The sequence below is a fragment of the Lutra lutra genome, chromosome 16, assembly GCF_902655055.1.
Source record: "Lutra lutra chromosome 16, mLutLut1.2, whole genome shotgun sequence".
In the NCBI taxonomy this organism is placed as follows: domain Eukaryota; kingdom Metazoa; phylum Chordata; class Mammalia; order Carnivora; family Mustelidae; genus Lutra; species Lutra lutra.
The window spans coordinates 22105318-22121955 of NC_062293.1; the positions used below are offsets into that span (position 1 = coordinate 22105318).

Below are 16638 nucleotides of genomic sequence, written 5' to 3' on the forward strand. Positions count from 1 at the left end.
AAAAAAAAAAAAAAAAGAATCTCCAAGCTAGTTAAGACTTTCACACCACCTCCTAGGAGTATTTGATCTCAAGGGAGCGTTTCAGAAGCCAGGGGGATGTATCATTGTGAGGCAGGAAGCCTGGAGGAGGTGTAGAAATCCACGGGCTGGAGAGCCAGAGCACAGCAGGAGAGGGAACAGTTATCAGGAGGCAAAACCCCCCCAGGCCCCACTCAGATAACAGAGCTCTTGGCAGGAACAGAGGACGCGTACAGCAAGGTACCAGGGGCTGGGGGAAAGGGGACACACACAGCAACAATTCAATGAGCCAAGATGGGGAGCAGCACCCCTAGAGGCCAAGACTTCCAGACCTACCCAGACCCATTCCCCCCCACCTCCACTCCAGTCCACAGCTGGAATAAGTGGGCGGGGCCACAGGGAGCCGGGTCCTGCCCGACCCAGCTCTGCTCTCCCATCCCTTAAGGGCCAACTGGGCAACGCCCTGCTCTCCACTTCTGGAGCCCCTTCTCTCCTCTGCAGACCTCACCCGAGGGCCAGTCCCGTGCATTTCCCTTGATCCTCTAGAGGTCTAGATTTCTAACTTCAGAGCCAGCTCAGGAGTCTAATCCTTTATTGGACAAATGTGGGGAAGGAGACTGAGGTTTAGTGACTTGCCCAATATTGGCCAGCCAGTTAGAGAGGAGAGAGGCCCTTCTGGTGTCAGATCAGCATCTACTCCCCCTGCCCTTGGCCCTGTCCTCATCCAGTCACACTGGGCTAGTCCTCCCATGACCAGGATAGAAAAATCTGGCTGTCAACACTGCAGAGTGTGAGAGCAAAGTACGGTCACTAAATGATGCACAAAGAATTTTGGAGAACTTTTTATTGTTTAAAAATCATAATTGAAGCTTCAAAAAACATACATCCCAGCACATGTCCCAATTCCAGTCCCTGACTCCCCGAAGAGCACAGGGCTATTCCCTCCCATCCTGCTGCCCACACCACTGGCCAGGACCCTGCCCTGTGGAGGCCGCCTGCCCACCTTCCTGCCCACCGTGTGCTATGTCACTGGCTGGGGAGGGGTCCTGGGGTGAGGTGGGGGTGGCCGGCTCCCTGCACCCCTCACCACCCCCGCACATATGAGTCTGTGAGACATGTACGGAAAGGGGCCAGTTCCCCAGGAAGGGTACCCCAAGGGGGAAAGATAAAGAGCCAGTTCCCACTCACCCCAACCCTCCCCAGCCCCCCAGCTCAAGGGAAGCTGTCATCATCATCTTCTGCCATCTCCTTGGCGAACTCCAAGTCCTGCTGTTCTCGCTCACGCCGTTCCTGGAGCAAGAGGTGGGGTGAGGGCTGGGCTGCTGGGGACCAGTGGGACTCTCTCACACAGTGCTTCACCCAGCCCAAGGTCAGGGACTGCCAAAGCTTCGGAGCTGCTCCAAGCCTTTCCAGAAACCGCCTCCCTCTTCCCTCTCTGGAGGAAATCTGATGTTTCAGTTCTATCTAAAGCAGAAGGCACCTTACCTCTGCAGACTCCAAGTCCTTGTTGTATGATTTGGGAGGAAACCTCATGGCCTGAAACACAGGAGAGAGAGAAGCAAGATGAAGAGAAGGCATGCACTTAACTTACATTTATTGTGCTCCTTCTGTGTACCAGGCACCACGACAGGAGGAAGGTTATTCAATCTCCAGTTGAGCCTACTGGGGAGCTAGGCATGTAAGTGAATTACTACATCATGTGCTAACTGCCAAAGGAGAGAATCAGAAGACCCAGAGGTTTAAGTGACTCATGTCCCTGAACGGGCCGGGAGGGGGACTGGCAGTGAGGAGGGAAAGGAGGAAAGGAACAGACTGCTGTGGGAATGGACGAAAAGCATTCCAGGCAGAGGTTTCCATGTGTGAAAAGGCCTGGCCTGAGCAGAGCGGGGCTAGTTGGCGTGGGATGCGGGGTAGGCGGGGCAAGGGAGGGGGAGGGAGGAAAATCAGGGAGAGTGAGTTGGGGGAGAGGGGGAGGGAACACCAGTGGGAGGTGACCAGGTTGCAAAGGGCCTCCCATGTCTCCCTGACCACAGCATTTACCTGATTTTAAGCAACATCCCCAGTTCCTTGAGGCAAGAAGAGACCAGGAAAAATCTGACACACAGTACCACGACCTAGGTCAGTGCCTGCCATAGGATAAGGGCTTAACAGCCTTTTGTGGAACGAGATACCTGCCTCGCCTTCTCCACAGTTCAGGCCTCACTAAGTGCCCTGAGGCAGCGACTGCGTCTCAGGACCTCAGCGCCAAGGCAGGCCGGGCAGGTCTTTCACTCTCAGCCTCACAGATGGGAGAAACAGGCTCAGAGAAGGTGAAGGACTCCAGTCTGGAAGTAAATCTGGAAGCCTTCACTCTGAATCCGCCTGCTCCTCCCTGGCAACCAGATCCTTAGAGGCAGTCAAGGGTCTTACAGGCCCGCCCACAGGCCGAGTCCTGTGTTGCCACCAGGCCCCTGCCCTGGCGTTCAGCAACTCTACAGAGATGGGTTGAAACTCGGCTCTTCTCTGAGGACTCCTTGCGTGCTGCCAACCCCACCCCTGCAGCCCCGGCTTCTCACCTTGACGGACATGTTGTGGATATCGAGGCAGAAGGAGATCCGCTGGTGGAAGGCCAGCTGGGGCTCACGGGTAGAGTAGATGTCAATCATCTCCTTGGACTGGACGTAGCCCTTCTCGTGGTTGATGCTGGCCTCAATGACACCATCCCGGATGGCCTGCAGGCCCCCAAAGGGATGCAAGGTCACCAGAAAGCCCATCTTCTAAACCTGAGAACATCCTGTCCTGTCCCTTTCCTCCTTATACTCTCACCTGCTCACTTGTGTACAATTTCTCTCTGAAAACCTCCAGGCTTCACTCTAAGACCAGCACTCCCTGAAAAGACCACGCCACCCCCTCCTTAACCAGTCTTCTCCCATTCCTGCGCCCTGAAATGCAGCAGGAGCATGGCAGCTTCAGTCCCCAAGCCAGCCCCACCTTGGCAACAATGAACTCCGCGTCCTCTGGGCTATCCAGCTGCAGCTTCTGGGCGATGTCGGCCAGGGAGATTCGGGAATAGGAGAGGCTGATCATGCGCACACCTGGGAGAGGAAGGAGCAATGGCGTGGGCAGGGCGGGCACAGCCCCTTCACCCACCCATGGACACCTGTCGCAGAAGCCTCATCTGCGCCCTGCTCTCCCAGTGGCCCTCCCAGACTCTGACCCACACCTGTCTTAATGACGTTGTGCCGCAGTCGGATGATTAGGGTATAGGTCCCATCTGCTTGAAATTTCTCCCCAAACTGGTCCAGGACCTGGTTGAACTTGGCTAGGTTTCCGGTCCTGACAGCTGGAGGGGGAGAGGAGTGGATCAGATGACGCAAACAGGCAAACCCACGGAGGAGGTCATGGCGTCAGGGGTCCGGCCAGCTCTGGGAGTGTGACCAGCCTTACCTTGAGTCAGAAGGAAGTAGGGCATGAGTGAGCGCTTGAGGGACGGCTGGCGGAACTGTAGTCGGTCCGGGATTTCCCCGAGCAGCAGCTCCACCACAATCAGAAGCTTGTGCACCTGGTGGTATGTGACACAGGAACACAGTGGGTAGGGAGCCCCAGCAGGAGGGAGGAGGGAAAGAAAGAGGGCTTCAGTGCACTCAGACACACTGTGTAACGGGGAAAACGGCTCCGCGATGAGGCCCGTGCAGAGCTGTGCCTGCACCCAGAGCCAGGGACCGGGAAGAGCTGTCCCCGTGACCACACGGAGCTCTAAGTTCCACGTGCACATCACGCTGCCACAGCAATGCTCTGGAAGTTCAGGCCAGATGGGCAGGTCCTGTGGCTCTGAAACAAGGAGGAGACAGGGCCCAGAGGCCTAAGGAATCTGCCAAAGATGCTGATTACGGATGTGGACTATTACTGGAAGAAAGGAGGTGAGTGTAGAGAACTTGGCCCCTGGGCAGAGGCAGGAGCGCAGGAAGGGGCCGGGCAGAACCTTCGAGAATAGGCCATGTGGACTCCGGAACTAGCGGGGAGATCCGGCCCTTTCTTCTCCATAAAACCGTGAGGGATTTGTGAGTAGTGCCTCCTGTGGACTTAGCACCAAGCGAGGAAAATTACAATGGAGGCGATGATGCCAGTGATGTAGGAGCTGCCTACGAAGCAAGACGAACAGGACCACAGGCAGCTAAATCACGTGACAGCAAGAGTCATGAGAGAAGTAAGCCGTTAAGATGGGTGGTAGGTTGGGGCGCCTGGGTGGCTCAGTTGGTTAAGCATCTGCCTTTGGTTTGGGTCATGATCCCAGGGTCCTGGGATCGAGCCCTAAATCGGACTCCTTGCTCAGCAGGGAGTCTGCTTCTCCCTCTCCCCCTCCCCCTGCTTGTGCTAATAAATAAATAAATCAATCTTAAAAAAGAAAGAAAGACGGGTGGTGGGTGACCATGCCGACACTCAGCCCCACACACCTCTGATGCTGCCCCGTTCCCTGGAGTGCGGGGAGACCCAGGAAAGAGGCACAAATTAACACACGCACACGCCGCCGTCAGGATTCAGGTGAAGTAGAAAGAGAAGGATGTTTTGGTCGAGGGGACAGACTCACCAGCGTGAGCACATGTCTCAAGAAGTTTGGAAGGCTATCATGAGGGATGTGGGGACTGTCTGGGGACATGCTGTTTTGAATGCCAGGCCAAGTTTGGAGTTTAGAGACAGAATGCTAGTCTTCACTCACTAGCTCGGAAAGGCTGAGTGACCGAGTCCTGGGTTTCCTGGTCCATACAGTGGGCGACATCGGTGGCGGCGGCTGTGTCATCATAAGCCCTGCCTGCCTCCCTCGCAAGACTTGTGATACTCTCTTGGGCTAGTTGTGGGGAGCAATGCAAGCTTCCCGGGCAAGGCAGAGACGGGCCTGGAGCTCTGTTCAGCTGGGTGGGCGTGTGGAAACTGGGTTCATAAAGTGGGGAAGATGGCCAGAAGTGCCAGTGGCTCAAACAAAGGCCCTGGTAATACCAGAGAGGAGACAAATCCAAAAGACATGGAGGCAACTTAGTGACAGGGAAGGTAGGGTGGGGGGTGGCTCCCTCACAGTCTGCTGGCCAAAGACCTCACTCCAGCTCCCTCTGCTCCTCGCTGCCTCCACCACAGGAGGCCACAGCCACTGGTAGTACAGTCTGTGCTCCCCCAGAGTGCCTCTCCCCAGGGCACGGCACAGCTTGTATACGGATTACCTGTATCTTTATGACTTTAGGGTATGCTGCATGCTGTAAGCAATCTAATATTCTGCACAAGTACCGTGAATGTCTGAAAAGCCATTCCTTTCTGTGAAAGTCTACCCATTGTAAAAAACCAGATTAAATTATTTTTAAGATGTCTTTAATTATTTGACCAAAACCAAACCTGTCTTTCTCTGAGCCTCTGAACAGAAACAAACCACATCTTGACTAGATGGACCTAATCGTTGTACATCTCCATCTCGTTCTCTTTCAAGGGGACGAGGGGGTGGCATTCACGTTAAGGTGGGAACAGAGGTCTGTAGTTTGGAAAGGTGGGTCCAAAATCTGGCTACCAGGCTCTGCGACTTTACACAGGCCCTCCAGCCTTGCTGAGTCAATGCTGTTTACCGAGGTCACAGTGCCTAATACCAAGGTCAGCACTCAAAAAGTACCTGGTGACTGAGAGCTCTCAGGTGGCCAAGATCTGTCTGTACCCAAATCTGTCAGCCTGACGGAGATTTCCCAGGTTCCCTGTGGCCACAGAAAACACCGCTCCCAAATGGGCATGCGAGGGACCAGGAAAGAGCCTAGGGTTTCTCAACACAACCCAGGCCCAGGCCTGGCATGGCTATAAGGACTGCCGGGGAACGCGGAACATTCCGAACCATCTACGAAGGAGAATTTCCCAAGCGTAAACCACGGGAGGCGCAGGCAGCGTCTGCTTCATGCGCTCTGACCAGTGCTATGCACAAAGGGACGTGCGATGCAACTCCTGGATAACGAAGGTTCAGGAGGCCTTCCCGGGTCCCCACGCAAGGAAGGAGAACGAAGGCATTATCAGCTGAGCAAGCGGCAGAGGGAGAACTGCTGCTCACCGTCTGTTTGAAGCCGACAGCTGTGTGCTGAGGGGCCTTGCGAAGGGCATTGGTCATCGTTCTCCGGGCCTCTGAGTACTCCAGCTGAATGGCTTTGATCCGGCCTGCGTGCGGAGGAGAGAGGGGCTCAGGAGAACAGCGTCACCCACAGCCCCTCACAAGCCAGAGCGCCAGACGGGCCCCTCGGGCACCAAGCGCGCCCGATCTTCCAGCACCCTGCGCCAGGGAGCCAGAGACCCCCTCTGGCCTGGGGGCCGCGCCCCTCGCTCACCTGTGTAGTAGAGGTACCTGGCCCACTCATTGTTGTTGGCCTGCTCGGGGAACACGGACTTGGACACCAACTTCTCGGCCTGGTCGTACAAGCTGTAGTGCAGGTAGTTCCGCAGCAGCAGGTTGAGCAGGGTGGCCTGGCCGTCCGCGTCGTGCCGCAGCGTGGCCGTCCGGAGCCGGGCATGCAAGAAGCTGCGCGAAGGCGAGAAGAGCAGGTCAAACGCCTCGAGGAACGCCTCTCCCAACGGCTGTGGCCGCTCTACTCCCTCCATTCCGAAACAAGTGACACAAACTGCTTTTCTGGCTATTCACGGACTCGTCCACTCTCGAGTGCCCACGGTGGGACGCACTGTCCCAGGGGCACAAACGGGACACAACTGTGCGTTCCAACGGACGAGACAGACAACGATCGTGACAAGCAGCGTCGTAGGTAGCACGACGGAAGGAGATGCGGGCTGTGGAGAAACCGGGCTAAGTGCAGTGGGGAGCGCAGGAGGGGAGCAGGATGGGGCTGCAATGTTAAAGCGCTTGATCAGGGTAGGACCTTTCTGAAAAGGTAACGATTAAACACAGGCTGAAGGAAGGAGGGAGAAGAGCACTGAAGGCAGAAGGAAGAACCCGAAGGCCAGCACGGCCAGGCAGCCAGTCAGGGGAGCAGGGGAAAGCAGAGACTCGAAGGCAGTGAGCAGGCGCCAGGCCTCACATGCTGTCATGACTTCAGCTCTTCCCTGAGGAACATGGGGAGCCACCACCAGTTTTAAGCTGAGGAGTGAAATGTTTTCCAGCCTGTCTTTCTGCCCTTGACCTACCAATCAGTCCTCCCTTGAGGTGGAGTGTAGGGAAGACCCTGAGGGACAGTTCTTAACCTTGGGGTCAGACTCTGGCTCCCTGTACCTGCGGACCACATCCAGCTTGTCCAGAAACTCATAGACCCGGGCGTGATAGTAGTAACACTTCGCGGCCACAAGGTCCAGGGCCCGGCGGTTCTGAGTGCTGATCTTCTGCATCAGGTCATCTGAGATCTTCTGTGCCTGCGGAGGCAGCCAAATGAGAATCAGATGGGAGCTCCTCAAAAAGTTAAACAGGGAGCTACCCTATGAGCCAGCAACTTCCCTCTTAGGTATCAATCCAGGAGAACTGGAAATGTACGTTCACATAAAAGCTTGTACACAGGGGCGCCTGGGTGGCTCAGTGGGTTAAGCCTCTGCTTAAATGAATCTTTTAAAAATATAAGAACTGGGGTGTCTGGGTGGCTCAGTGGATTAAAGCCTCTGCCTTCAGCTCAGGTCATGATCTCAGGGTCCTGGGACTGAGCCCTGCATTGGGCTCTCTGCTCAGCGGGGAGCCTGCTTCCCCATCTCTCTCTGCCTGCCTCTCTGCCTATTTGTGATCTGTTAAATAAATAAAGTCTTAAAAAAAAAAAAAAAGCTTGTAGACACATGTTCACAGCAGCGCTATTCATAACTATCCCGACGTAAAAAGAGCTGGAATATAGATATACACTACAACGCGAACAAATCTAGAAAGCATCATGTTAAGTCAAAGAAGTCAGACACAAAAGGCCATGTATTATGTAATTCCATTTATAGGAAATGTCCAGAAAAGGAAAATCCATGAATCAGATAATGTAGATGAACAGTCGTTGCCAGAGGCTGGGGTGAGGGGAGGATGGGGACTGATTACTAACTGTGACGGGGTTTCTTCTGGGGTGATGAATTATTCTGGAATTAGACAGTGATGATGATTGTGCAACCTCATGAACACATCAAAACCCACTTAACTGTACCCTTAGTTTTTAAAAAATGTATTTAATTAATTTTAAGTAATCTCTGTACCCAGTGTTGGGCTCCAACTCATGACCCAGAGATCAGGAGTGGATGCTCTACTGACTAAGCCAGCCAGGTGCCCCCTAACTGTATACTTTAAGGGGGGTGAATTATATCTCAAACAAAAACCAATTCGTGGCAAGGCAAGGAAAAAATAAAACAGGAAATGGAGCAGAGGAAACTTATTTCTTTTTTTTTTTTTAAGACTTACTTATTGGAGAGAACGAGCACATGTACACACTAAAGGGGGGGGTGAGGGTGGAAGGGTAGGGGGAGGGAGAGAATCTCAGGCACACCCCCGCTGAATGTGCAGCCCAACTCAGGGCTCGATCCCACGACTCTGAGATCATGACCTGAGCCCAAATCAAAAGTCGGATGCTTAAATGATCGAGGCGCCCAGGCGCCCTGGACCTGTCATTTCTTGAGCGTATTCTTTTTTTTTTTTTAAGATTTTATTTATTTATTTGACACACAGAGATCACAAGTAGGCAGAGAGGCAGGCAGAGAGAGAGAGAGGAGGAAGCAGGCTCCCCACAGAGCAGAGAGCCCGATGTGGGGCTCGATCCCAGGACACCGGGATCATGACCTGAGCCGAAAGCAGAGGCTTTAACCCACTGAGCCACCCAGGCGCCCCTCTTGAGCGTATTCTTTAGACAGTGGCTGTGACTGACAAAGAACTTGGCCCTAGCTGGGGAGCCAGTGGCAGTGCAGTACCCACGGAGCTGTTCAGTCCTGTCATCAGAGCTGCCACTTACTGAAATACCATGGAAGCTTACTCTATGCAGATCACTGTGCTAGTATTTTATTTAACTTCAACAGTGATGTCGTGAGTTGGGCACTGTTTTCCCCATTTGATATAAATCCAGGAGAAACTGATTTGCCTACAGCTAGGATTTGAACTCAGGATTCTATCTCCAAATCTCCTTTTCCTAACAAAATCCACCACACCGGTACCATGCCACAGAGAAGCGCGGTGCCAGCCCCTTCTCACGGTGTCTCAACAGGATCTAAGGGGGATTCCCTGGATGTGGGGTTCAGCACATTCCCACATGAGGGAAAGAGTCGAGGGGGATGATGATGAACCCAGGGACTCTCTCCAATTCTTCACCAGAAACAGTTTCTCCTGCAAACCCCATGCACTGCTGGGGGCCCGTTCTTCTGGCTCATTGGTCCTGGATACCTCTTTGTAGCGCTTGCTGTTCATCAGGAAGATGACCACAAGGAGCTGCAGGTAGGCTTCCACTTCCGGCAGGAGCGGGGTTGATGCGGCTTTTCCTGTTCGGGGACGGAACTGTAAATCAGCTTCGGTATCCATGGGCTAGGAGGAGACAGGAATTACTGTGGAAAAGCTCAGTCAGATCAACCAGTTAAGAATTTATTTAATACTCAGGATGTATTTCAATAAATATTCACTGAGTACATATTATATGCAAAATTCTTCTAGGTACTGGGGATATAAAAATAAAGATGGCACAGTCTCCTTCCAAAGGAAGTCAAGGAGGCTGGCAAGAGAAATGAAAAATGAAAAAAATGAAAAAAAAAAATGCTGACAGGAGTATAACAGACATCTTTACAGAATATAATAGTGACAGGGGCGCCTGGGTGACTCAGTGGTTTAAAGCCTTTGCCTTCGGCTCGGGTCATGGTTCAAGGGTCCTGGGATTGAGCCCCACATCGGGCTCTCTACTCAGCAGGGAGCCTGCTTCCCTTCCTCTCTCTCTGCCTACTTGTAATCTCTGTCAAATAAATAAATAAAATCTTAAAAAAAAAAAAGAAGAATATAATGGTGACAGAAAGGATGATGTAAGGACCCCTCAAAGAGCCTACAGTCTAAGTAGAGATTAAACCATTACACCTGGAACCCCTGCAAATTTTATCAGAGAGGGTTTAATAAGGTAATATAATTCTGGAGATGAGGTCAAGAATAATGAGATACAATTTTTTTGGTGGAAACAAAGGAAATTTGGGAGAAATTGACATATACATCGTACTTATTATCAGATCTAGTCACCAAAACTGGCATAATGTATAACAGCTCAAAAAGCAAAACATGTTGGGGGTAAATGTAGAGATATATGGGTTAAAATTTTTTTTCCAGGTGAAGATGGAAGAGGGTGTCTGTTCCCAAACAAATTCATCGTCATTCCACCTCAAGGGATTTTTTTTTTTTTAAAGGTTTTATTTATTTATTTGACAGAGATCACAAGTAGGCAAAGAGAGAAGGAGAGAGAAGCAGGTTCCCTGCTGAGCTGAGAGCCCGATGTGGGACTCGATCCCAGGACCCCGAGATCATGACCTGAGCAGAAGGCAGCGGCTTAACCCACTGAGCCACCCAGGCGCCCCTCAAGGGATTTTTCGAGTCTGTTCTATGGAACAGTCCGTGAGCATACAGGGAGATGGCTGAAGGACAATGAGGTGTGAGAAGGGGTAGGACCTGGACATAAGGGGGATTTTACAGCCAGAAAGGAAAAGGAGAGGCCTCTCCTGACATGGAGTCCACTGCCAGCACCAAACGAACTTCAGTATTCACTATGTGTTAGGCACAGTTCTAAGAGTTTTACACATACTCCTTTCCTCCCCTGCATCCCCCAAATCCGTTTGCCACATTTAACAAAGGAAGAAAATGAAGCATCAGGAGGTTAGATCACTTGTCCAAGTCCCACAGGTACCAAATGACAGAGCTGGGATGAAAGTGCAACTCTACCTCTAGAACCTGTGCTCTTAAGCACCGTCTTATACGTCCACGGTGAGGCTTTGGAGGCAGAGAGGGGGTGGTACCTTCTCCTAGGACAATGGAGACATCACCCAACGGGAGGACAGTGTTGGTGTTGGGGAGCAGCAGGAACGGAGTTTGGCTGGAAGGGTCCTGATTCCCAGCCCTTTTCTCTGACTCAGAAGAATGATACTACAGGGCAGGATGGTTCCCTTATTAGTGGACAAATGGGTATTAAAATGGGCTGCTTTGTTTCGCTAGTCCGCTACAGCAGATCGTAAGATAGGGCTTTAGGATGGGAAACAATTACTTTGAGAAGTGGGGGTGGGGTGTGGTCTGAGGCTAAGCTTGTATCTTAAAGCACCTGATTCACTTACCTCTTCCAGGAAGGGTAGTAAGAAGTCTCGAGTGACATTATTTGAGGTGAAGAAGCCATGCACAGCCTTATACAGAACATAGTGGTTGAGGCGGCGCGATGTGGAAGGTAGCATCCGCAGGGCCCTCAGCACAAATCGAGGCTCCTTGCCCGAAACTGCCTTCTCCAGCTGTTTCACATGCTCCTTGATGTCTGAGGAGGGCCACAGAAGAGAAAAATGTTACTTCTAATTATTCCTATTCTCCCACCACTCTAGGCAAGTAGTTCTAGGGAACCTCTTAGAAGGGCAAGATGTTGTTGATCATTTCTTTTGCCTGATATGGTTAAGCAATACTTACAGATGCCATTGAGTGATTTTAAGACATAACCAAGAGACAAAGAAAAATAAAGCTGGGGTGGGGGAAAGGGTAGAGGGTGACAGAAGGAGTAAGAAAGGAGAAGCAACTATGAGAAACACAAACAAGACAAACACATGGAGACTTATCAGTTCTCTAAATAGGAAAAGACTTTCTAAATGTAAACAGTGGGAGAAATCCGCACCCCCCCCGCCCCCATGAATGATCAATTCCACTCTGCAAAAAATCCTTCTACGTAACTGTGTAAACAAAAGAAAAATATTTGTGACAAATGTGACTACAGAGTCATAATCTTATTTTACAAAGAGCTTTGCATAAATTAGGATAAGTAAAAATGAACACAAATAGACAAAGCAAAAAGCAGACAGCTAACCGATATGAAAATATATTTCACTAGTATTTGAATAAATGCAAATAGAAATGTTTTCAACTACCAAATTGGTAATACTTAAAAAATCATAACACAGAGGGGCATCTGGGTGATGCAGCTGGTTGAGCATCCGACTCCTGGTTCCAGCTCAGGTCATGATCGCAGGGTCCTGGGATGGAGCCCTGTGTTGGGCTCTGAGCTCAGTGTGGAGTCTGCCTGAGATTCTTTCTGCCTTTCCCTCTGCCCTTCCACCTTGTGCACTTGTGCTCTCTCTAAAATAAATAATCCTTAAAAAAAATCATAACATTGCTTTCAACTATTCTATGTCTTAATATTTAAAGTTTGTCCCTTATAAAAAAATCCTAACAGAGTCAGGGATGAACAGGATATTTCTGTTGGTATAATGTAAATCAGTATAGTTTCTCTGGACAATACCCATCCAAAACTTTAAAAACATCTGCCCTCTCAACTCAGGCATATTGAGAATCTAAAGAAATAATCATAAAGGTAGATAAAAACTTGCGTCACAAAGATGACTGTTGCAAAGCTATTTACAATGCTAAAAAACTGGAAACAACAAGTGTCCAAGAATAAGGGAACGCACTGAATTGGTAGTATCTTAGTTACCTTTGTATACTTAGCACAGACCGCCTGGGTCTGCTTAATGGCATAATAATGGTAACTGCTAACACTACAGAGGGTTTACTATGAGTTCACCATGTGCTAGGCACAGTTCTAAGCATTTTAATCTTTACATCGACCCAATGAAGTAGGTAATATTACTCTCATATACAGAGATGAGGCAACTAATTTCAGAGCTTGTATGCTTAGCCACTATATCGGGTATTCAATAAACCTTTCTGGAATAAACTGAATGCTATGTTTATGGATATGTTAGACGAAAGCACAAAAAATCAGCTGTATTTAGTTATGCCTTGCTCCAAACTATCTATATAACTTGATCTCAATTACAGGAGAGCAGCTCAAAAATTCGTAGAAAAAAAATGTCAACCATGGCTGATGTTATTCCCTGCTACTTTAGACTTCTCATATTTTCCAAAATTCCTACAATGAAACACGAACTACTTTACAACAGCAACATGAAGTGCTTTATAAGAAACATATGTATGAATCCAGTAGCACCTTTGCCACTGGCTATCATTATTTTAGGTTAAAATGTCTTGATTAGATACTGAGCCTGCGGCCCAACTTTAGAGTAGGGACTGATGCAGTCAACATTACATCCTCAAAAACACCACCCAGCAGCATAACTTTGCTTATCTCCGTGTTTTTGAGAAAGGTTCTCCTGCAGTTAAGAGAGAAAACCCAAAAAAGAGTCTCATTCCACTAGATCCAGAGGTGGGAAAACAGCACCAGATTCACAGTGGGAAGCTCTCACTCTGCCCACTCCAAATGTGGGCAGGATGCTCTGAGAAAAGTGAAATGTGAACTTGGAGGAACAAGAGGGCTCTGAGAAGCTGGGAACAAGCACCTAGGAGAAAACAAATGAGGGGATTGGTACACAGCTTACGTGGAACGTGAGTGTTAGGAATTCGAACAAAGATGACACCTAAAAACTTAAAATTCTGTAATGTGTTTAAACTCTTTAAGAACAAAAATAAGGGCCTGAAGGGAGAGAAAGAGCAATGGGATCGTTAGGGTACCTTAATTACAGAAACAAGGAAGCAAGATACGGAGCACAGAGGCTTCTCTTAGAGGAGTTTGCCAGAGGTAGCTAAGACAACAGAAAACTTTTGTACAGTCTTAAAAATTCAGGGTTATTCTGCGTCACCCTGACCCCCTTTGCACACATAAATACAAACACTGGTTTCTAGAAGGACCAATCACATACTGGGGGCTTTAGAATCAGTTCGGTGGATGTAAACAGAGTAGATTGGAGAGGACTTAGAAGAGAGAGAGAGTCCACAGGCCCAGTGAGACTTACTTCTAAATGCAACCAGGGTAAGGCGGGAGGAGGTGTGTTAAGAAAGGAGTCCAGAGCCTGGAGAGAAGTATCATTATTGGGCCTGGGGTCAGGAGTGTCAGGGTGGTTGGGGACGGGCACTGAGAGTGATCCTAAAGAATTGGGGGCGGTGGAAGCTGCCCTGGGGTCCCGAGGATAGGCTACATCACCGGGGCGCTATCATGCGTGACCACGGCACGTCCCCGGCCCTGGCTCTCGTACCCTCCAAGGTGACGGTGTCCAACTCTCGCTGGGAGTGCTCAGCCGCTGCCGCCGTTCCCGCTGCTTTGCTGTCAGGCTCCCCCGATGACCCGCCACCCGCCGCCGCCTCCTCTTTCATCTCCACATCCTGGGGGGTCGGGGGTGGCGGTGGTTCTTGTTCCCCTCCGCCCGGCGGCGGCTTCGCCTTGTCTGCGCCGCGGCGCCGCGCCGAGCCCTCCTGTTTCATGGCGCCTGGGGTCGCGGCCTACTCCGGGGACCGAGACCAGGGCCTCGCGTAAATCCTCGTACCAGAGACCAAGAACCGAGCTGGGCCTGCACACGAGCGCGGGCTCGCGACGGGCCGCACGATGACGGAGCAGCTGCAAACCCCTTCCCGACGCTGGGCCTTCTGGGAGACGCCAGGCCTGGCAGGCCGAAGACCGAGTCGACAAAAGGAAAAGAAATCAACAGCCGAGGTGGAGGATGGAGGCGGATCTTCGAGGAAGGAGCAGGGAGGAGCTTGTATGGGTCCGCCCGGCATTTGGAGCGCTTCAGGATTATTGTCTGTTTCTCTGGAGTGCATTTCCGGGCGCGTCCACGAGATGTCCCCTCAGGCTCCAGTGTGGGTTACATCGGAGTCCTAAGAGCACCCTCACCAGCGTGGGTAGGGCCTATTGCAGCGCAGGGCGCGATGACGTCATGAGTTGCCGGGCGGTTTCTGGCCGCCTCTCGCTCAATCTGCGCCCGTTTACCCCCCCACGCCCCCACCTCGCGTTTGGGGTCTCGGTCGAGATTCTCGAGGCTCGTACTCAACCGCCGCCCAGTGCATTCGGCGCGAGGGAAGAAGCTGCGAAAGAGGGATTGTGAGCACCGAACGGGGGAGTAGGAGAAATCATTGGGATTCAGAGTTCCTTGTCAGAGTTTAGCAAGTGCTGAAAATAAGACATAAAATGCCAGCAGCCTGGGAGTGCGGGTGGGGGGAGAGTGCGTTTGTGTACAATCACTGCAGTATGAAGTATACGGGTCCACTCTGTGTACGGCCCAGAGCTAGCACGCTCGGGCGCGGGGTTATTAAAAACAGCTCCAGAATGTAGTCAGCTGGAGGCTCTGCTCTGCGGTATATTGTGAGGCGGGAGATAAGCGGCTGGAAGCCTCTATTTGCAGAGGCTTCGGGGAGTGCGTCGGGGCGCCTGTTTGCACCCAAACCGACACTGTAGTGAAACGGGGAGCACAGTCATAGTGTACCTGAAGAGAATCTAAGAATCCCCAGGGGAGGGAAATGGAACCAGAAATCCTGTCCACTTATTTTTCAAAGGAATCTTCCAGTGATTCTGCAGGAGGAAGATCTCAACTTCTTACGACGCAAAATAGAAACCCTCCCTATCTTTGAACTTTTCTCCCTTCTGTAGATGGAAGTCCAAAGTTTTAAACCAGGTCAGACCCTACAAGATGATCTACCTCTGCCGTAATGTCAGAGAGGGCAGAGAATACGCTTTGACCAATTCTTTTTTTTTTTTTTAAGTTATTTATTTATTCGACAGAGAGAGAGAGATCACAAGTAGGGGGGGGAGGGTGGGAAGCAGGCTTACTGCTGAGCAGAGAGGCCTATGCGGGGCTTGATCCTAGGACCCTGAGATCATGACCTGAGTCAAAGGCAAAGGCTTAACCACTGAACCACCCAGGCACCCCCTTTGACCATATTCTTTATGTTCATATAGAAAGAGGGTATTCTGGGGTGCCTGGGTTAAGCCTCTGGCTCAGGTCATGGTCTCAGGGTCTTGGATCCAGCCTGGCATCCCGCTCTCTGCTCGGCGGGGAGCCTGCTTCTCCCTCTCTCTCTGCCTGTCTCTCTGCCTACTTGTGATCTCTCTCTCTCTCTGTCAAATAAATAAAATCTTTAAAAGAATAAAAAAAAGAAAGAGGGTATTCTTTGTCTCCTCCTTGTCATATTATTACAGCAAATAGATCCTTGCACTGAGCAACTGCTTGCTGAAGGAAAAACATTTTTCTGGCTTTAGGGAACATGCCTTGACCAATTCCTCCCTAACTGTCTCTCTGTCCCCTTGGGCTACAGGATGGATAACAGGACTTTTGAATCATCACTGGAATAGACTCATTAAAGCCTCTTCTTCATAACACCCTATCGAACTGAAGGTGGGCGAGAAGAGTAAAGGAGGAAAACAGAAAACAGATGAGCTTTGTTATTCATCCTTACGAAGTTACCCTTCTGGATAGTTAGGGTGTTAGCTCACCTCTTTATTAAGTATACATCACAAGAGGAAAACAACCAGGTCAGCAGATAATTATTCAGGATGTCTTTGAGCAATGTAGTGAGGCATTATTGGAAGATGCCCCAGACTGGGGGAGGATGGCTTAACACAGTTTTTGGCAGTTGATCATGAATTTTTGTTGAGTGAGGGAACTGGAGAGAGGGAGAGGGTGGCTAAGAAAGGGGCGAGTCTGACTCCTGGGGCCAACAACCTTGGAGAAATT

At 50.7% G+C, this 16638-nt stretch overlaps 1 protein-coding gene across 1 annotated transcript; it reads right to left on the bottom strand.

Annotated features, from left to right (window-relative positions):
- Positions 1-847: 847 nt before the first annotated feature.
- Positions 848-14574, bottom strand: PSMD3 (proteasome 26S subunit, non-ATPase 3). The gene is made up of 12 exons (XM_047707993.1): positions 14167-14574; positions 11257-11447; positions 9347-9484; positions 7235-7371; positions 6342-6532; positions 6071-6174; positions 3445-3559; positions 3221-3340; positions 2989-3092; positions 2574-2729; positions 1504-1554; positions 848-1308 (listed from the first exon to the last, which is right to left on the bottom strand). The coding sequence occupies exons 1-12, from the start codon at positions 14390-14392 to the stop codon at positions 1231-1233; spliced, it is 1611 nt and encodes a 536-aa protein (XP_047563949.1). The 5' UTR covers positions 14393-14574; the 3' UTR covers positions 848-1230.
- Positions 14575-16638: the final 2064 nt, after the last annotated feature.